The sequence below is a fragment of the Mobula hypostoma genome, chromosome 15 (genome assembly GCF_963921235.1).
Source record: "Mobula hypostoma chromosome 15, sMobHyp1.1, whole genome shotgun sequence".
Classification (NCBI taxonomy): Eukaryota; Metazoa; Chordata; class Chondrichthyes; order Myliobatiformes; family Myliobatidae; genus Mobula; species Mobula hypostoma.
In genome coordinates, this window is record NC_086111.1 from 7,777,768 (window position 1) to 7,799,692 (window position 21,925).

General features: G+C 44.5%; 1 protein-coding gene across 5 annotated transcripts in view; it reads left to right on the plus strand.

Annotated features, from left to right (window-relative positions):
* The window catches only part of mon1a (MON1 secretory trafficking family member A), a 102,520-nt gene that overhangs the window by 54,666 nt on the left and 25,929 nt on the right, over positions 1-21,925 (plus strand). For all 5 annotated transcript variants that reach the window (XM_063067699.1, XM_063067698.1, XM_063067696.1 and 2 more), the window contains 2 exons: positions 13,151-13,296; positions 15,067-15,519. In XM_063067699.1, coding sequence (XP_062923769.1) covers positions 13,170-13,296; positions 15,067-15,519 — 580 coding nt within the window. In that variant the 5' untranslated portion in view covers positions 13,151-13,169. The remainder of the gene's footprint in view (positions 1-13,150; positions 13,297-15,066; positions 15,520-21,925) is intronic.

Genomic DNA, 21,925 nt, shown 5'->3' on the forward strand with positions numbered 1-21,925 from the left:
GGAAATAAAAGACAACTTTGTATGCATTTTAATCACCTAATTGACCTGTTCTGATACTCTAAAACAGGGGTCAGCAACCCTTTTGCCTCTGTGGGCCGGATTGCGTATTAATGAGCGGACGGTGGACCAGATAAATGCCATAAAAAACTTGAAGTATGGGAATTATCCATTTAAATGCATCTAGTTACGTTTGGCCTCAAATTAATGAATAACGCATGCTAGAAAATCATTTGTGCTTAAAGTTGCCTACCCCTGCTCTAAAGCATCTTTACACATGCACTCCAAGGCTTCTGTGTTCCCCAATCCTGCACTGTATACTCCTATTTACTGTGTACTTCCTTGCCTTGTTGCATTACCTCACATGGCATTTCTGGGTTGAATTCCATTTGGTATACATCTGCCCGATGGTCCAGAGGTATGAATTGCAGGCAGAGTAGGTTAATCAGCTCCTCAAGCCTCCTCTATCAATTAATAAGATCCCTGAGCTATTCCTGGTAACTATTAACACAAGAGATTCTGCAGACACTGGAAATCCAGAGCAACACACAAAATGATAGAGGAACTCAACGGGTCAGGCACCATCTATGGAAAGTAATAAACAGATGACATTTTGGTCAGAACATAGAACATAGGATAGTACTGTACAGTACAGGCCCTTTGGTCCACAATGTTGTGCTGACCCTTAAACCCTGCCTCCCATATACCTCCCCCCTTAAATCCCTCCATATACCTGTCTAGTAGTCTCTTAAATTTCACTAGTGTATCTGCCTCCACCACTGACTCAGGCAGTGCATTCCACGCACCAGCCACTCTCTGAGTAAAAAAACCTTCCTCTAATATCCCCCTTGAACTTCCCACTCTTACCCTTACCTAAAATGTCCTCTTGTATTGAGCAGCGATGTCCTGAGGAAGAGGTGCTGGCTGTCCATTCTATCTATTCCTCTTAATATCTTGTATACCTCCATCATGTCTCCTCTCATCCTCCTTCTCTCCAGAGACTAAAGCCCTAGCTCCCTTAATCTCTGATCATAATCCATACTCTCTAAACCAGGCAGCAGCCTGGTAAATCTCCTCTGTACCCTTTCCAATGCTTCCACATCCTTCCTATAGTGAGGCGACCAGAACTGGACACAGTACTCCAAGTGTGGCCTAACCAGAGTTTTATAGAGCTGCATCATTACATCGCGACTCTTAAACTCTATCCCTCGACTTATGAAAGCTAACACCCCATAAGCTTTCTTAACTACCCTATCCACCTGTGAGGCAACTTTCAGGGATCTGTGGACATGTACCCTGAGATCCCTCTGCTCCTCCACACTACCAAGTATCCTGCCATTTACTTTGTACTCTGCCTTGGAGTTTGTCCTTCCAAAGTGTACCACCTCACACTTCTCCGGGTTGAACTCCATCTGCCGCTTCTCAGCCCACTTCTGCATCCTATCAATGTCTGTCTGCAATCTTCGACAATCCTCTACGCTATCCACAACACCACCAACCTTTGTGTCGTGTGCAAACTTGCCAACCCACCCTTCTACCCCCACATTCAGGTCGTTAATAAAAATCATGAAAAGTAGAGGTCCCAGAACCGATCCTTGTGGGACACCACAAGTCACGACCCTCTAATCCGAATGTACTCCCTCCACCACGATCCTCTGCTTTCTGCAGGCAAGCCAATTCTGAATCCACCTGGCCAAACTTCCCTGGATCCCATGCCTTCTGACCTTATGAATAAGCCTACCGTGTGTAACCTTGTCAACTGCCTTACTAAAATCCATATAGATCACATCCACTGCACTACCCTCATCTATATGCCTGGTCACCTCCTCAAAGAACTCTATCAGGCTTGTGACACATGATCTGCCCTTCACAAAGCCATGCTGAGAAGTATTCACTGAGGACCTCGCTCACTTCCACAGCCTCCAGGCACATCTTCCCACCTTTATCTCTAATTGGTCCTGCCTTCACTTCTGTCATCCTTTTGTTCTTCACATAGTTGGAGAATGCCTTGGGGTTTTCCTTTACCCTACTCACCGAGACCTTCTCATGCCCCCTTCTTGCTCTCCTCAGCCCCTTCTTAAGCTCCTTTCTTGCTACTCTATATTCCTCAATAGACCCATTTGATCTTTGCTTCCTAAACCTCATGTATGCTGCCTTTTTCCACCCGACTAGATTTTCCACCTCATTCGTCACCCATGGTTCCTTCACCCTACCATTCTTTATCTTCCTCACCGGGACAAATTTATCCCTAACATCCTGCAAGAGATCCCTAAACATCGACCACATGTCCATAGTACATTTCCCTGCAAAACCATCATCCCAATTCACACCCGCAAGTTCTAGCCTTAGCCTCATAATTTGCCCTTCCCCCATTAAAAATTTTCCTTTCCTCTCTGATTCTATCCTTTTCCATGATAATGCTAAAAGCCAGGGAGTGGTGGTCACTGTCCCCCAGATGCTCACCCACTGAGAGATCTGTGACCTGACCCGGTTCATTACCTAGTACTAGATCTAGTATGGTATTCCCCCTAGTCGGCCTGTCCACATACTGTGACAGGAATCCATCCTGGACACACTTAACAAACTCTGCCCCGTCTAAACCATTGGAACCGGATAGGAAGGGGGTAGAAGCCAGAATAAGAAGGTTGGGGGGGGGGGCGGGTGGTGGAGGGAGGAGAAGTAGTACCAGCTGGCAAGTCAGGGGTGAGACTAGATGAGGAAGAATGTGTGTGGGAGGAGCAGGGGAGCGATGAAGTGAGAAGTTGTGAGATGAAGGATTGAAGAGGTATCTGATAGGAGAGGAGAATGGACCATAGGAGAAAGGGAAGGAGGAGGATCACCAGAGGGAGGTGATAAGCAGGTGAGGATAAGAAAATGGGTACTCTTACAGTTTATCAGGTCAATCATTATCTATTCCTTCGGCCACTGAACCACCTAAACAGGATCCACTTTACCACTTCCCTTGGAACCTGCAGTTCTTAACTTTTTAAAGATAAAGATTTGTTTAATTTGTCACATATACATTAAAATATACAACTAAATGCATCGTCTTGCATCAATGACCAAACTAGAATGAGGCAAGTGTAACCATGCTTCCAGCACCAACATATATGCACAGCTCACTAACCCTAACCGTATGCCTTTGGAATGTGGGAGAAAACCTGAGAAAATCCACTTTGTCGCAGGGATAATGTACATATAGGCAGTGGCGGGAATAGAAATCTGATCGCTGGTTCTGTAAAGTGATTGCACTAACTGCCAAGTTATGGTGTTCTTCAAACACATTCCTCACAAGGCCTTATTACTGAAGAATTGATTGAGTTTGTCTATTAATGTAGATCTTTAACCTCAATTAAAACTATAATCTAAAGCCAGAAATGTTATTTATTGGGACTTTGTATCTCAGATTGTCCCAAAACATTTTCTCAACATTTAAGTAGATTTTGTCAGGATCATCAGTATTTACGTCTGAATATTTACACAGTAGCCGGAGGCTTTTTCCCAGGGCTGAAATGGCTAACACGAGAGGGCATAGTTTTAAGGTCCTTGGAAATAATTACCGAAGGGATGTCAGGGGTAAGTTTTTCCACACAGAGAGTGGAATGCACTGCTGGCAGCGGCGGTGAAAGCAGATACAGTAGGATCTTCTAAGAGCCTCTCAGGAAGGTGCATGGAGCTTAGAAAAATAGAGGACTATGCACGGGGGAAATTCCAGGTAGTTTCTAGAGTAGGTTACATGGTCGGCACAACAGTGAGAACAGCGAGAAGAGTTTAAAAGTGTGAAGAGTTTAAAAGGAGTCGGTTATTTCTTGAGCGGTTTGATTGGGGTACAACTGCGCAAGCGTGTGGACGTCAGCCAGTGAGAACAGCTAAAAGAGTTTAAAAGGAGACTGCTTTATAGAGCGGGCGTCTGAGGAGCGGGCAACAGAGTAGAGGGAGACAGAAAGGGAAGGTTTTGGCTCAATGGGGCTTAGGCGTTAACGGGTCGAGGCGAGGTAGGTTAACTGTGTAGTTTATAGACAGGAGAAATGTGTGTGAGGCTGGTGTTCTGTGCTCAGTGTCAGATGTGGGAAGTCTGGGAGACTCCCAGCCTCCCGGCTGGCCATATTTGTGCCCGGTGCATCAAGCTGCAGCTCCTTAGGGACCACGTTAGGGAACTGGAGATGCAGCTCGATGACCTTCATCTGGTCAGGGAGAGTGAGGAGGTGAAAGAGAGTTGCTATAGGCATGTAGTCACACCAGGGCCTCGGGAGACAGATAAGTGGGTAACAGTCAGGAGAGGGAAGGGCAGGAGTCAGAGACTAGAGAGTACCCCTGTGGCTGTACCCCTCCTGCATGAGTACTGTTTGCAGGGGGGTACTGCTTACCTGGGGGAAGCAACAGTGGTCGCGCCTCTGGTACAGAGTCTGGCCCTGTGGCTCAGAAGCCACACAGGAAAGGAAGAGGATAGCAGCAGTGATAGGGGACTCTATAAAGAGAGTCAGACAGGTGATTCTGTGGACACAGGAAAGAAGAACGGATGGTAGTTTGCCTCCCATGTGCCAGGGTCTAGGATGTTTCTGATCGCGTCCATGATACCCTGAAGTGGGAAGGAGAACAGCCAGAGGTCGTGGTACATATTGGTACCAATGACATAGGCAGGAAAAGGGAGGAGGTCCTGAAAGTAGACAGCAGGGAGTTAGGAAGGAAGTTGAGAAGCAGGACCACAAAGGTAGTCATCTCAGGATTACTGCCTGAGCCACGGGACAGTGAGTATAGGAATAGAATGAGGTGGAGGATAAATGCATGACTGAAGGATTGGAGCGAGGGAAGGGATACAGATTTCTGGATCATTGGGACCTCTTTTGGGGCAGGAGTGACTTGTACAAAAAGAACGGGTTGCATTTGAATCCCGGGGGTCCAATATCCTGGCGGGGAGGTTTGCTAAGGCTATTGGGGAGAGTTGAAACTAGAATTGCTGGGGGGTGGGAATCAAACTGAAGAGATGGAGGAAGTGCCTACACTGAAGAAGTTTAAAAATAAATTCACTGCTGCTAAGCCTCTTCCGGTGATGCCTACAATGAAGAAGTTTAAAAATGATATGTCTATCCACGGCCTCCTGTACTGTCAAGATGAAGCCACACTCAGGTTGGAGGAACAACACCTTATATTCTGTCTGGGTAGCCTCCAACCTGATGGCATGAATGTTGTCTTTTCAAACTTCCACTAATGCCCCACCTCCCCCTCGTACCCCATCTGTTATTTATTTATTTATATACACACATTCTTTTTCTCTCCCTCCCTTTCTCCCTCTGTCCCTCTCACTATACCCCTTGCCCATCCTCTGGGCTTCCCCCCACTTCCCCTTTTCTTTCTCCCTAGGCCTCCTGTCCCATGATCCTCTCATATCCCTTTTTCCAATCAACTGTCCCACTCTTGACTCCATCCCTCCCCCTCCTGTCTTCTCCTATCATTTTGGATCTCCCCCTTCCCCTCCCACTTTCAAATCTCTTACTAGCTCTTCTTTCAGTTAGTCCTGACGAAGGGTCTCGGCCCGAAACGTCAACTGTACCTCTTCCTAGAGATGCTGCCTGGCCTGCTGTGTTCACCAGCAACTTTTATGTGTGTTGTTAGATGGAGGAAGAGGTGGTTGGCTCACAAATGGAGAAAGCTTGGAGACAGTGCGAGAGGGAGGATAGGCAGGTGATAGAGAAGGGACGCCCTAAGATTGATGGGTTGAGATGTGTCTATTTTAATGCAAGGAGTATTATGAACAAAGTGGATGAGCTTGGAGCTTGGAGCGTGGATCAGTACTTGGTGTTGTCGTCATTACAGAGACTTGGATGGCTCAGGGGCAGGAATAGTTACTTTGAGTGCCAGGCTGTAGATGTTTCAGAAAGGACAGGGAGGGAGGCAAAAGAGATGGGGGCATGGCACTTTTGATCAGAGATAGTGTCATGGCTGCAGAAAAGGAGGAAGGCATGGAGGGATTGTCTATGGAGTCTCTTTGGGTGGAAGTTAGGAACAGGAAGGGGTCAATAACTCTACTGGGTGTTTTTTTATAGACCACCCAATCGTAACAGGGCAGATAGGGAGACAGATTCTGGAAAGGTGTAATAATAGCAGGCTTGTCGTGGTGGGAGATTTTAATTTTCCAAGTAGTGATTGGCATGTCTCTAGAGTGAGGGGTTTGGATGGGGTGGAGTTTGTTGTGTATGTTCAAGAAGGTTTCTTGACACAAAATGTAGATAAGCTTACAAGAGGAGAGGCTGTACTTGATTTGGTATTGGGAAATGAACCTGGTCGGGTGTCAGATCTCTCATTGGGAGAGCATTTTGGAGATAGTGATCACAATTCTATCTCCTTTACCATAGCATTGGAGAGGGATAGGAACAGACATGTTAGGAAAGCTTTTAATTGGAGTAAGGGGAAATATGAGGCGATCAGGCAGGAACTTGAAGCATAAATTGGGAACAAATATTCTCAGGGAAATGTAAAGCAGAAATCTGGCAAATGTTCAGGGGATATTTGCGTGGAGCTCTGCATAGGTACGTTCCAATGAGACAGGGAAAGGATAGTAGAGTACAGGAACCATGGTGTACAAAGGCTGTTGTAAATCTAGTCAAGAACAAAAGAAGAGCTTATGAAAGGTTCAAAAAACTAGGTAATGATAGAGATCTAGGAGATTATAAGGCTAGAAGGAAGGAACTTAAGAAAGAAATTAGGAGAGCCAGAAGAGGACATGAGAAGGCTTTGGCAGACAGGATTAAGGAAACCCCCAAGGCATTCTACAAGTATGTGAAGAGCAAGAGGATAAGACGTGAGAAAATAGGACCAATCAAGTGTGACAGTGGAAAAGTGTGTATGGAACCGGAGGAGATAGCTGAGGTATCTTAATGAACACCTTGCTTCAGTATTCACTATGGAAAAGGAACTTGGGATTACTTATAGCAGACTGAAAAGCTTGAGCATGTAGATATTAAGAAAGAGGATGTGCTGGAGCTTTTGGAAAGCATCAAGTTGGATAAGTCACTGGGACCGGACAAGATATACCCCAGACTACTGTAGGAGGCGAGTGAGGAGATTGCTGAGCCTCTGGCGATGATCTTTGCATCATGAATGGGGATGGAAGAAGTTCTGGAGGATTGGAGGGTTGCGGATGTTGTTCCATTATTCAAGAAAGGGAGTAGAGATAGCCCAGGAAATTATAGACCAGTGCGTCTCACTTCAGTGGTTGGTAAGTTGACGGAGAAGATCCTGAGAGGCAGGATTTATGAACATTTGGAGAGGCATAATATGATTAGGAACAGTGAGCGTGACTTTGTGAAAGGCAGGTCGTGCCTTATGAGCCTGATTGAATTTTTTGAGGATGTGACTAAACACATTGATGAAGGAAGAGCAGTAGATGTAGTGTATAGTGTAAGGCGTTTGATAAGGTACCCCATGCAAGGCTTATTGAGAAAGTAAGGAGGCATGGGATCCAAGGGTATATTGCTCTGTGGATCCAGAATTGGCTTGCCCACAGAAGGTCTGCATGGAGGCTGGTGACCAGTGGTGTGCCTCAGGAATCTATTCTGGGACCCCTGCTCTTCGTGATTTTTATAAATGACCTGGATGAAGAAGTGGAGTAAATTTGCTGATGACACAAAGGTTGGGGGCATTGTGGATAGTGTGGAGGGCTGTCAGAAGTTACAACGGGACATTGATAGGATGCTAAACTGGGCTGAGAAGTGGCAGATGGAGTTCATCCCAGATAAGTGTGAGGTGGCTCGGTTTGGTCGGTCAAATATGATGGCAGAATATAGTATTAATGGTATATTCTTGGCAGTGTGGAGGATCAGAGGGATCTTGGGGTCTGAGTCCATAGGACACTCAAAGCTGCTGCTCACGTTGACTCTGTGGTTGAGAAAGCATACGGTGCATTGGCCTTCATCAATCGTGGGATTGAGTTTAAGTGCCGAGAGGTAATATTACAGTTATATAGGACCTTGGTCAGACCCCACTTGGAGTACTGCGCTCAGTTCTAGTGGCCTCACTATGGGGAGGATGTGGAAACGATTGAAAGGGTGCAGAGGATATTTACAAGGATGTTGCCTAGATTGGATAACATGCCTTATGAGAATAGGTTGAGTGAATTCGGCCTTTTTTCCTTGGAGCGTTGGAGGACGAGGGGTGACCTGATAGAGCTTTATAAGATGATGAGAGGATTAATTGTGTGGATAGTCAGAGCCTTTTTCCCAGGGCTGGAATGGCTAGCACGAGTGGGCACAGTTTTTATGTGCTTGGAAGTAGGTACAGAGGAGATGTCAGGGGTAAGTTTTTTATGCAGAGAGTGGTGAGTGCATGGAATGGGCTGCCGCGATGGTGGAGGCGGATACGATAGGGTCTTTTAAGATACTGCTGGACAGGTGCATGGAGCTCAGAAAATTAGAGGGCTATGGGTAACCCTAGGTAATTTCTAAGTTGTGGATATGTTTGGCACAGTCTGTGGGCCGAAGGGCCTGTATTGTACTGTTGGTTTTATGTGTTTCTGTGTTTCTAATGTAAGGGGGTTTCCTTTTTTTATGTCACTGCGTAGTCTAATTAAAATGGCTTCTTTGTTATGTTATAATTGAAAGGGCTTCTTTGTTATGTTAACTGCTGAGAAAGTCCTCCCGCTAGCAGTTTGTTTTGGATTATCTATTGATAAGAGGACGAACGAACCAATTGGGATAGTTATTATGCTTTGGTGTGTCCGTAAGATATTGTATCCGCGGGGTTTTGGGGCAGAAGGCAGGAGAGAGAGAGACAGAGGATGGACCAGGTGCTGTGAGTCTGCTAACGGGGTCAGACCCCGAGCGGGGCATTCGGCAAGGAGAGGAGACGGAGACGGACTCGTGTGGAGCGTCTGGTCGACCACCATTGTTGGTCCCAGGGGGCTGGTCGAGGTGGTCCGGAGGGTCGCAGGGTGAAGAAGAAGGGTCCTGAGCTCCAACTGTTTGTGCACAAAGAGATTGAACTTTGATAAGTGTGGCGCCTTTTATTTTCCTTTTATATTTTATTCTCTATTAATTATATAGCTAATATCTATAAACTGTAAATCATTTAATCGTATATGGTGTATTGTCTGTTATTTGGGCGGGGTGGGGTACATCACACAGCATCCACACAAACTGATTACCCAGTTTGGCAGGGCCAAGGCTGTGTCCCTAGATGACAGCGAGCCGAGCGACCCTGAGGCTGGCCAGGGGGGCTACACTAACATTGTGAGCGAAAGGGCCTGTAATGTGCTATAAATTTCTATGTTCCATGTTCATTGCAAGAAACTACACTCAGTGGCAACTTTGTTAGTGCCTCCCCTCTGCCACTACTGCTCCCCCTCTCCCATGTAATGTATAGACAGGCCTAGGCCCTGTAGCCTCAACAGATGTTGTATAACTTGAAGAAGTAAAGTCAAGCTTACTATTTAAAATACCCATTTTAATAGACGTCAAGATTGAGGACGCTGTTTTCACATTTACTGTAATCATGTTCTGCACAACCACACACATCAATCACACAGCTTTTTACCTTTACACATAGTTGTTACATGACCAAAGTCTGGCACTGTAAATATCTCACGTAGACTTGAACCATGTATCTCATTAACCTAAATTAATCCTATCCAGCATAATTTTTTCCATCAAATTTAATTAACACCAATAAGCTATCTGTTCTAACTCCACCACGAAGCCCTTTTGAAAGTTTAGCATCCACACCTTTTCTCGCTTTCCTCCAGATATATCTGGACTCCAGAGATTACAACCCAAAACCACTGTCAGTCAACATAATTTCTTTGCGTTACTTTCCTCCCATTCACAGCTTTTAACCCCAAAGCTTTCTCACATTGCTTACATATATTTACAAAAGCTCAAAGTGCTGCATCTCTTAAGGGTTTTGTGCTCATAACATCAATTGGATTGATATCAGAAACAGGTCCACATTCAAAACTCAGCAATACCTTAAACTCTTCCGTCCTTCTTTCCTTTAAATCCTGTCTACTGCCTTCATTACTGGACGATAAGCCAGTGCAGTTCTCAATTAGATGCTTATTGTTCCGTTTCCCAGAAACCTGCCATTTGCCTTTCTTCATACAACTCCTACCACCCAGTGCCACTTCCTATTTGCCATCTTCATCTTTTCCATTGCTTCCTGCCGTCTCTACCCCACTTCCTGCCTGAAAGAAAACTCCCAACAGAACCCCAATCAGCTTTACCACATCCTCCTTAGATTCAGAGCTCAGTCTTCTAGCCAGCGATTAGATCGGTATAGGGAATAAAGGAAGTTCAGTATCCAGGCGAACTGAACCCCTTCTACTTTTGACTCTTAATGATGGTTGACAGTCCATTTTAAAGGTGAATTACCACCGTCAGCTGGACTGAAGTGTGGTGTGGAGAACTGGGAAATAAAACGCTTACCACTACTTTTTCAAATAAAAGCTAAATTACCGTAAAAAACCCTATAAATTGTAAGTAGTGAGAAACAATACTGTGAATTAAATTAATGTCACTCCCATAACTTTATAAAGTTTTGAAATAAAAACTGTCAACCTTAAAGATTGTAATGAAGCTTGTATTTGGTATCTTTCAACCTCATATGCTTCACACTGTAATGGTATGTATTCAACTGTTTCATAACGATGACAAAACCTACACAACCCTGAATGATGTTTTCTAACAAGATATAAGGAATAATCAAGTATAGTAAGCCTATTTCCAAGTCAAGTCAACTGAACCTCTTGACCATGTTTGCACGCTTTTATGCGTTGAGTTGCTGTTAAATGATTGGCTGATTAGACATTTGCATAAATGAGTAGGTGTATCTAATAAAGAGAGTATATAATCTCAGGTATAATAGTGTAATACAGAAGAAATTAAACTGGATCCTTGGGAGCCAGTTATGGTAATGGATCTCAAGCGAGTGAGTTTGTTGAATGCTTATGAGATGACTTTTTAGAGCAGTTTGTCTTTGAGCCTACTAGGGTCTCAGCTATACTGTGTAATGGACTGGAGGTGATTAGGGAGCTTGCGGTAAAATAACCCTTTGGAGACAGTAATCACAATATGATTGAGTTCAACTTGAAATTTGCAAGGGAGAAAGTAAAGTTTGATATAGCACTATTTCATTGAAGTAAAGGAAATTACAGTGGTATGAGAGAGTAAATTGGAAGGAGATGCTGGCAGGGATGTCAGCAGAGCAGCAATGGTGTGAGTTTCTGGAAAAAATGAGGAAGGTGCAGGACATGTGTATTCCATAAATGAAGAAATACTAAATGACAAAATAGTATAACCGTGGCTGACAAGGGAAGTCAAAGCTAATGTAAAAGCAAAAGAGAGGGCATACAAAAAAGCAAAAATTAGTGGGAAGATAGAGGATTGGGAAGCTTTTTAAAAACCTACAGAGTAAATAAAATAATTAGGAGTGAAAAGATGAAATATGAAAGCAAACTATATCAAGGTGGATGGCAAAAGCTTTTTCAAGTACAGTACGTAAAATAAAAGAGATGAGAGTGGATCTAGGACCGCAAGAAAATGAGGGTGGAGATAAAATGGGGCACAAGGAGATGGCAGATGAACTAGATGAGCATTTTGCATTAATCTTCACTATGGAAGATACTAGCTGTATGCCAGATGTTGAAAAGTGTGAAGGAAGAGATTAAGTGCAGTTACTATTGGAGAAGGTGCTCAAAAAGCTGAAAGACCTGAAGGTATGTAAGTCACATGGGCCTGCTGAGCTGCACCGGAGGGTTCTGAAAGAGGTAGTGATAGAGATTGTAGAGTCATTAGTAATGATCTTTCAAATATCATTGGACTCTATCATGGTGCCAGAGGGTTGGAAAATGGCAAAAGTCACTCCACTCTTTATGAAATGAGGATGGCAGCAGAAAGGAAATTGTAGACCAGTTAACCAGAGCTCAGTGGTTGGGATGATGTTGGAGTCAATTGTTCAGGATGAGGTTATGAAGTACTTGGTGACATAGGACAAAATCAGCATGGTCTCCTTAAAGGAAAATTTTACCAGACGATCCTGTTGGAATTCTTTGAGGAGATTACAAGTAGGATAGATAAAGAGGATGCTGTTAATGCCAATGAGTAGTGGTGTTCCACAGGGGTCGTTGTTGGGACCGCTTTTTATGTTGTATCTCAGTGATTTAGATGGTGGAATAGATGGCTTTGTTGCCAAGTTTGCAGATGATACAAATACAGGTCGGCTGCAGAAGGATTGAGATGAGGAGAATGGGCAAGAAAGTGGCAAGTGAAATACAATGTTGGAAATACATTGTCATGCACTTAGTAGAAATAAATGTGCAGACTATTTTCTAAACGAAGAAAATCCAAAATTCTGAGATGCAAAGGGGCTTGGGTCCTTGTGCAGAACACCCTAAAAGTTAACTTGCAGGTAGAGTTGGTGGTGAGGAAGGCAAATGCATTGTTAGCATTCATTTCAAGAAGTCTAGAATACAACAGTAGGGATGTGATGCTGAGGCATTATAATACACCTTGAGTATTGTGAACAGTTTTAGATTCCTTCTCTGAGAAAAGATGTACTGGCATTGGAGAGGGTTCAGAGGAGGTTCTCAAGGATGATTCCAGGAATGAAAGGGGTATCATATGGGAATGTGGATCTGCACTCATTGGAATTTAGAAATGAGGGGGAATCTCATTGAAACCTTTCAAATGTTGAAGGGCCTACACAGAGTAGATGTGGAAAGGATATTTCCCATGGTGGGAGAGTCTAGGACAAGAGGGCACAGCCTCAGGATAGTGGGGCATCCATTTAAAACAGAGATGCGGAGAAATTTCTTCAGCCAGAGGATAGTGAATTTGTGGAATATGTTACCACATGCAGCTGTGGAGGTGGGGTCATTGGGTGTACTTAGGGCAGAGCTTAATAGGTTCTTGATTGGACATGGTATCAAAGGTTATGGGGAGAAGGGAAAGCAATGGGGCTGAGGAGGGCAAATAAAAGGATCAGCCATGATTGAATGGTGGTGCAGACTCGATGGGCCAAATGGCCTAATTCTGCTCCTGTGGCTTCTGTGTCTTATGTGATGTGCTCACCTTCTCGCTCAGGAGACCTTACCTCTCTAGGCATTATTATTTAATTTAAATAGATTCTGCTCATTCCAGTCAATTCTCTCTTTGCTTGCTTACAGTCAGCTCGGGAGTAAGACCATGGAGTCTGATGTTCACAATAGGAAAGTACCCTGGGAAGTCAATGGCTCCCTTGTTCCAGTTGAGCTGCAGCGTGGTAGCAGGTCAGAAAGTCCCACTCCAGGTCTGGTGGAAGGCACAGAGCCAGGTAAGTAATCCTTATCTACAGCTGAAGGAAAAAAAAATTCTCTGACTTCTTCTCTTACAATGCTTAAATGGGTAGATGTTTCCTTTTATTCATATATGATAGTTGTTCGCTGTATCTGATGATGACAGGAAACCTGTGTGTGAGAGTACTTAAAGTGGAAAAGTTGTTGCACTGGGGCATTTCCACTCTCAACCTCAGAAGTCCAGGTCTAGTGGTACGAGTGGACGTTACAAGCTGGGGTCTTCCTTGGTTGCAGTGGATGACCATGACGTCTTCTATTCCTTGTCATGCCTGGAGCATTGCAGAACTGCCTTCCTGGTCATTGGATCTTAACTGTAGATATCATCTGCCCACACTGCCAGAGCTGACTTCACGTGCTCGGACAGGCATGACTTTATCTCGCCAGGGTGTAAGCCCCACTGGCTACCCTCACCTGGTTTAGCCTGCCTGTCAAAGTGGTATATCGGGGTGCAGCTGCTGATACGTGCAAGCAGCTACTTAGAATCACAGGTGAGAGCTGAGTGTCTGGTGGGGATCAAAGGTGATTAAGCTGCTCCAGATCATACACAACAAGCCCTTTCACTCTTTCACTGCCTACTCCTCCCTAGACACTCCATACGTCCTTTTATTCAGATATACAGCTTGGTAACTGCCCCAATGAGCGTTTACACTGCCTAATTACATCCATGTGATCAAGAAACCTTCTAATCCATCCATCTTAGGGACTATGAAAGGAAACCGGAGTACCAAGAGGAAACTCACACAACCACGCAATACAAATTCCTTACAGACAGTGGTGGGGGAAAAAAATCATCTGTTAAAATTCAACTTTCCAAGTATGAGAGATTTAAAGGTAACTTATTTTATGCCTGCCAGTGCTCCACCTCTGCAAAAGTTAACAGAATACTCTGTAGTTAAACCACGGATCATGCTGAATCATACTTGCCTGCAGCTGCTGGCGGGAATCTTGTAAACCTTTGTGCATTGAGGCATGGGGTTTGGAAAATACCAAAACTCAGATGTTGATGTATTTTCTGCTGTGCACGTGACCGCAGCGAGTTGTGGACAGAGCTCAGCACATCACAGAATCACCCCACCCTCTATAGATTCTGTCTCCACTTCTTACTGCATCAGTAAAGCAGCGAACATAATCAAAGGCACCACCTACATTTTCTTTTTTTCCCTCCCCATCGAGCAGAAGGTATGAAAACACATCCCATCAGGCTCAAGGACAGCTTCCACCCTGCTAGTATGTCTATTAACTCGTTCTCTAGTACAATAAGATGGACTCTTGGCCTCACAATCTACCTTGTTATGCACCTTATTATTTACCTGCACTGCCACTAAACCTAGCAGAGGAAAACAGATTGGTGAGGGAGGCTGTGGATGCATTTTGAATAGAGATGGTGGGGGTCTTCGGTGATGGATATTGCTTTCTTGTGCCAGCGCTCCTTGTAAATATGCTCACTGATGGGGAGGGCTTTCCTTGTGATGGACTGGGCTGAATTCACTACATTTTGTAGGCTTCAATGCATTATTATGAAAGAATTTCTTGTTCCAACTGCCTATTGTTCCATGCAAATCATGTGAGCATCATCAGATTATTATCTGTTATCTCAGAATGACTCTATTGTAGGTTAAAAATCTTTGAACACTCTAAAAGACAACTGAAGCTCACTCACACAGACATTGTTCATGCTTAGCACTTATCATCTGTGAGGAGATGGGTAGGAGAACGAATATAAATAAACTGCTTATTCCTTTATCTAGGTGCAGGACAAGAGAGTGCAATGTTTGTCCACACAAGATCCTACGAAGACCTAACTGTGGATGATGAAGTGAAGACGTGCCTGGACAGTGTGGACGAGGAAGGCACTGAACAATCGCAAATTGAAGAGATCAGTAAAGATTTTAATGAGCTGAGCACCCAGCTGACTGGCATGGCGATGGATGTGAACAGGGAGATGAGAGACAGTGATGCAGATGGTGAGATGCTGTCTGAGTGCCCACGTAGAGAACCGGTGCTGAGTGACAAGGAGGAGGACATCACAGCCGACTCGTGGAAGCAGCATCGCAAGCACATATTTGTCTTCAGTGAGGCTGGGAAGCCAATATATTCTCGTTATGGGACAGAGGAATCCCTTTCCTCCATGACAGCGGTGATGGTAGCACTTGTGGCTTTTATTGAGGCAAGCAAAAATGTGATCAAGTCCATCCATGCAGGTCTGTTTGATTTTATTTTTTTTTGTCAGACCATGAGACCATAGAGTCAAAGTTCAAAGTAAATTTATTATTAAAGAACATATATGTCACCATATATAACCCTAGGATTCATTTTCTTGCAGGCATATGATTGAATCCAATAACTGTATTAGAATCAATGAACTAATAGGGTGGACAACCGGTGTGCAAAAGACAACAAACTCTGCAAATACCAGAAAAAAAAAGAAATAACAATAATAATAAATAAATAAGCAATAAATATCAAGAACATGAGAAGAAGAGTCCTTGAAAGTTTGTCCACAGGTTGTGGGAAGATTTCAGTGATGGGGCAAGTGCAGTTGAGTGAATTTATCCTCTCTGGTTCAAGAACCCGAAGGTTGAGGGGTAATAAGGGTTCCTGAACCTGGTGGTGTGGGTTCTGAGGTTCCTGTACTTTCTACCTGTTGATAGCAGCGAGAAGAGAGCAAGTTAATTATTAACAGCCAATAGAACCTATGCATTAAAGACCAGTAATACGTTAGAATTAGTAGGTCAAATAACTTCTGTCCTCTCCTGTGCGAAGGGTAGCTATGCTCTTCAAAGTTCGAAGTAATTTTATATCAAACTACATATATACAACCCTGTGATTAAATTTTCTTGCTGGTATTCACAGGCATTGCTAGGCCCTGTACATAAGTGTAATTATGAGGAAAGCATGGCAGTGCCTCTTTTTCCCTTAGGAGTTTATGAAGACTCAACATGACATCTAAAACTTTGGCAAACTTCTATAGGTGTGAAGTACTTCCTGGGATGGAAGTAGCACTGCTTTTGAAAGAAAAATCCTACAAAAAGTAGTGGATTCGTCTCAGCCCATCATGGGTAAAGCCCTGCTCACTACTGAGCACATCTACAAGGAGCACTGTCACGGGAAAGCAGTATCCATCATCAGAGTCCCCACCATCGAAGTCATGCTCTCTTCTCACTGCTGCCATCAGGAAGAAGATGCAGGAACCTCAGAACACACACCACCAGGTTTAGGAATAGTTACCACCCCTCAACCATCAGGCTCTTGGGGATAACTTCACTTGCCCCATCACTGAAGCTTTCCTACAACCTATGGACTCACTTTCAAGGACTCTTAATCTCATGTTCTCAATATGTATTGCTTATTTATTTATTATTATATTTTTCTGTTGTATTTGCAGTGTGTTTTCTTTATCACATTGGTTGTTTGTCTGCTCTGTTGTGTGTGGTCTTTCATTGATTCAATTATGGTTCTTGAATTTACTGAGTATGCCCACAAGAAAAGGTATCTCAGGGTTGTATATAGTGACATATATATACTTTGATAATAAATTTACTTTGAGCTTTGAACATTAAATAAGCAATAAGTATCGAGAACATGAGATGAAGAGACCTTAGGTTGTGACTTCAAAGTTTGTGGGAACAGTTCAGTGTTGGGACAAGTGAAGTTGAGTGAGGTTATTCCCTCTGGTTCAAGAGCCTGATAGTTGAGGGGTAATAACTGTTCCTGAACCTTGTGGTCTGGATCCTGAGGCTCCTGTACCTTCTACCTGTTGACAGTAGCGAGAAGAGAGCAAGACCTTTCTTGCGTGAGTTGACTGCGCCATATCTGTAAACTAAACTTGCCTGGACATTACCTTAACTTTTGCCTTGCAGTAACTTCCACGCAGATGCACTCGTATCCATCCATTTGGATAAGGGGGATAACTGAGGGAATTTGTTAAATTTTATTAACTTGTGGGATATGGCTGTTGCACTTATTATGGGTATGGGGAGCCTCTGATCATTGTTACATCTTTAGCATTTCTTTATTTTAGTTTAGTTATTTATTTTATTTAGAGATGCATGCAGAATAGCTCTTTGAGTTTCACTCGCCGGCAACCCCTGACAACCCTGATTTAACCATGACCTAATCACAGGGCTATTTACAATGACCAGCTAATTTACCCGGTACATCTTTGGACTGTGGAAGGATACTGGAGCACCCAGAGAAAACCCACACATTCCACGGGGAGGACTTACAGAGGACGCCAGGATTGAACTCCAAACTCTGACACTCCAAGCTGTAATAGTGTCATGCTCACAGTTATGTTACCATAGCACCCACAGTATTTGTTTGTTTGAATTTAAACTGCATAGTTGCTATGGTATGATTTGAACTTGAAAGGCAGAAGAGTAAAATAGAAAAAATAATTTTTTTCAAAGTAGAGTCACAGATTTGTGCAAAATTTAAATGGGTCGTTGTCCCATTTGCCTGTGGCCTAGATAGAGTGGACATGGAGAGAATTTTCCTAAAGTAGGCAGGTCAAGGACCAGAGGGTACAGCCTCAGAATAGAGGGACATTCCTTCAGAACAGAGAAGAGGAGGAATTTATTTTACGAGAGTGTACTGTGGAATTCATTGCCACGGATAGACATCAAGGCCAGGTCATTGGGTATGTTTAAATCTGAGGTTGATAGGTTCTTGATTCGTAAGGACGTTAAAGGATATGGGGAGAAGGCAGGAAAATGGGGTGGAGAGGAGTATTAAATCAGGCATGATGGAATGGCAGAGCAAACGTGCTTGTCTGAGTGGCTTAATGCTGCTCCTATGTCTTGTGGTCTTATGCTGAACGTCATGCTTATATATAATGACTTAACTTGTCTACATTAATTTTATATCTCTGTACACCCTGCTCATTGAAGTACCTACAGAGATGTCATTTGATTTTATTACAGTTCCTGCCGCCTCCTGGAATGACCTCCAAAAATGTCAGCAACTCTTTATGTGAAAATGATACCACTCAGATATTCTTTACATTTCCATACCCCCCACCCCCATCTTAAACTGATACCCTCATGTTTTAGACTCCCCTCCAAAGCGAAACGGACATTGTTAACCTGCCCTGGCTGTGCCTCAAGTAATTTTGTACACTTGTATCATAAGACCATAAGACAAAGGAGCAGAGTTAGGCTATTCAGCCTACTGAGTTTGCTCTGCCAGCCCATCATGGCTGATCCTGGATCCCACTCAACCCCGTACACTCTTCTCACCATGTCCTTCGACACCCTGACCAAACTTCCATCTCAAATATACCTGCAGTCTTGCACTCGAGCTCAGTTTGTGGAAGAGCATTCCACACATTCACTACTCTCTGGCTAAAAAACTTCCTCCTTTACCTCTGTTCTAAAAGGTCGCTCCTCAATTTTGAGGCTGTGCCCTCTAGTTCTGGATACCTTCACCATAGGAAACATCCTCTCCACATTCACGCGAACAAGAGGAAATCTGCAGATGCTGTAAATTCAAGCATCACACAAAATGCTGGTGAACGCAACAGGCCAGGCAGCATCCATAGGAAGAAGTACAGTCGACGTTTCGGGCCGATGTCCTTCGTCAGGACTAACTGAAAGAAGAGATAGTAAGAGATTTGAGAGGGGGAGGGCGAGATCCGAAATGATAGGAGAAGACAGGAGTGGGAGGGATGGAGCTAAGAGCTGGAAAGTTGATTGGCAAAAGGGATACAAGGCTGGAGAAGGGAGAGAATCATGGGACAGGAGGCCTAGGGAGAAAGAAAGGGGGGACGGGAGCGCCAAAGGAAGATGGAAAGCAGGCGAAGAGTTATAGTGAGAGGGACAGAGGGAGAAAAGAGAGAGAGAGAAAGAAAGGGGAAAAAATAAAAATATAAAAAATGAATAAATAAGGCTTGGGGTAAGAACGGGAGGAGGTGCATTAACAGAAGTTAGAGAAGTAAGTCAGAGTTCATGCCATCAGGTTGGAGGCTACCCAGACGGAATATAAGGTGTTGTTCCTGCAACCTGAGTGTGGCTTCATCTTGACAGTAGAGGAGGCCATGGACTGACATATCAGAATGGGAATGGGATGTAGAATTAAAATGTGTGGCCACTGGGAGATCCTGCTTTCTCTGGTAGACAGAGCGTAGGTGTTCAGCGAAACAGTCTCCCAGTCTGCGTCGGGTCTCACCAATATATAGAAGGCTGCATCGGGAGCACCGGACGCAGTATATCACCCCAGTCGACTCACAGGTGAAGTGTCACCTCACCTGGAAGGACTGTCTGGGGTCCTGAATGGTGGTGAGGGAGGAAGTGTAAGGGCATGTGTAGCATTTGTTCCACTTACAAGCTTAAATGCTGGGAGGGAGATCGGTGGGAAGGGATGGGGGGTACAAATGGACAAGGGAATCGCGTAGGGAGCGATCCCTGCAGGAAGTTGGGGGGGGAGGGAAGGATGTGCTTGGTGGTGGGATCCCGTTGGACTGCATTGGTGCTGCTTCCTGCACGCATGCTAAGCTCACTGACTTCATTAACTTTGCCTCCAACTTTCACCCTGCCCTCAAACTTACCTGGTCCATTTTCGACACCTCCCTCCCCTTTCTCGATCTTTCTGTCTCTGTCTCTGTCTCTGGAGACAGCTTATCTACTGATGTCTACTATAAGCCTACGGACTCTCACAGCTACCTGGACTATTCTTCTTCCCACCCTGTCTCTTGCAAAAATGCCATCCCCTTCTCGCAATTCCTCCGTCTCCGCCACATCTGCTCTCAGGATGAGGCCTTTCATTCCAGGACGAGGGAGATGTCCTCCCTTTTTAAAGAAAGGGGCTTCCCTTCCTCCACCATCAACTCTGCTCTTAAACGCATCTCCCCCATTTCATGCACATCTGCTCTCACTCCATCCTCCCGCCACCCCACTAGGGATAGGGTTCCCCTTGTCCTCACCTACCACCCCGCCAGCCTCTGGGTCCAACATATAATTCTCTGTAACTTCCGCCACCGTCCCTCCCAGCACTTATCCTTGTAAGCGGAACGAATGCTACACATGCCCTTACACTTCCTCCCTCACCACCATTCAGGGCCCCAGACAGTCCTTCCAGGTGAGGTGACACTTCACCTGTGAGTCGGCTGGTGTGATACACTGCGTCTGGTGCTCCCGGTGTGGCCTTCTATATATTGGTGAGACCAGAAGCAGACTGGGAGACCATTTCACTGAATACCTATGCTCTGCCTGCCTGAGAAAGCAGGATCTCCCAGTGGCCACACATTTTAATTCCACGTCCCATTCCCATTGTGATATGTCTATCCATGGCCTCTACTGTAAAGATGAAGCCACACTCAGATTGGGGGAACAACACCTTATATTCCATCTGGTTAGCCTCCAACCTAATGGCAGGAACATTGACTTACTTCTCTAACTTCCGTTAATGTCCCTCCTCCCATTCTTACCCCATCCCTTATTTATTTATTATTTATTATTTTTTTCCTTTTTTTTCCTCTCTCTGTCCCTCTCATAATAACTCTTTGCCTGCTCTCCATCTTCCTTTGGCGCTCCTGTCCCCTTTTCTTTCTCCCTAGGCCTCCCGTCCCATGATCCTCTCCTTTCTCCAGCCTTGTATCCCTTTTGCCAATCAACTTTCCAGCGCTTAGCTCTATCCCTCCCCTGCCTGTCTTCTTCTAACATTTCGGATCTCCCCCTGCCCCTCCCACTTTCAAATCTCTTACTATCTCTTCTTTCAGTTAGTCCTGACGAAGGGTCTTGGCCCGAAACGTCGACTGTACCTCTTCTTATAGATGCTGTCTGGCCTGCTGCGTCCAACCAGCATTTTGTGTGTGTTGCTCTCCACATTCACCTTATTTAATCCTTTCAACATTCGGTAGGTTTCAGTGAGATCCCTCCGCATTCTTCTAAAATCCAGAGAGGACAGGCCCAAAGTTGCCAAATGCTCCTCATATGTTAATCCCTTCATTCCCAGAATCATCCTTGTGCACCTGCTCTGCACCCTCTGCAATGACAGCAAATCCTTCCTGAGGTCTGCAGCCCAACACTGTTGACAATACTCCAAGTGCAGCCAGACTAGTGTCTTATAAAGCTTCAGCATTATCTCCTTGTTTATATTTCATTCCCCTTGAAATAAATGCCAAGATTGCATGTGGCTTCTTTGCCACAGAATCAACCAGTAAATTAACCGTTTGGGGTTTTGCACAAGGATCCCTAAGTTCCTCTGCATCTCTGATGTTTGAACCTTCTCCCATTCAGATAATAGTCCACACCAAAATGCATTATTATAACTTACCCAGCACTGTATTCCATCTGCCACTTTTTTCCCCATTCTTTCAATTTGTCTAAGTCTTGCTGCAATCACATTGCTTCCTTCGCACTACCCATCTCTCCACCTATCTTTGTATCATCTGCACTCTTTGCCACAAAGCCATCAATTCCATTATCCAAATCATTGATAAACAATCTGAAAAGCGGCGGTCCCAATACTGATCCCTGAGGAACATCACTAGTCACTGGCAGCCAACCAGAAAAGGTCCCCTTTATTCCCACTCGCTGCCTCTTGCCTGTCGCCATTCCTCTATCCATGCCAGTATCTTTCCTGTAATGCCATAGAAATTTATCTTTTAAG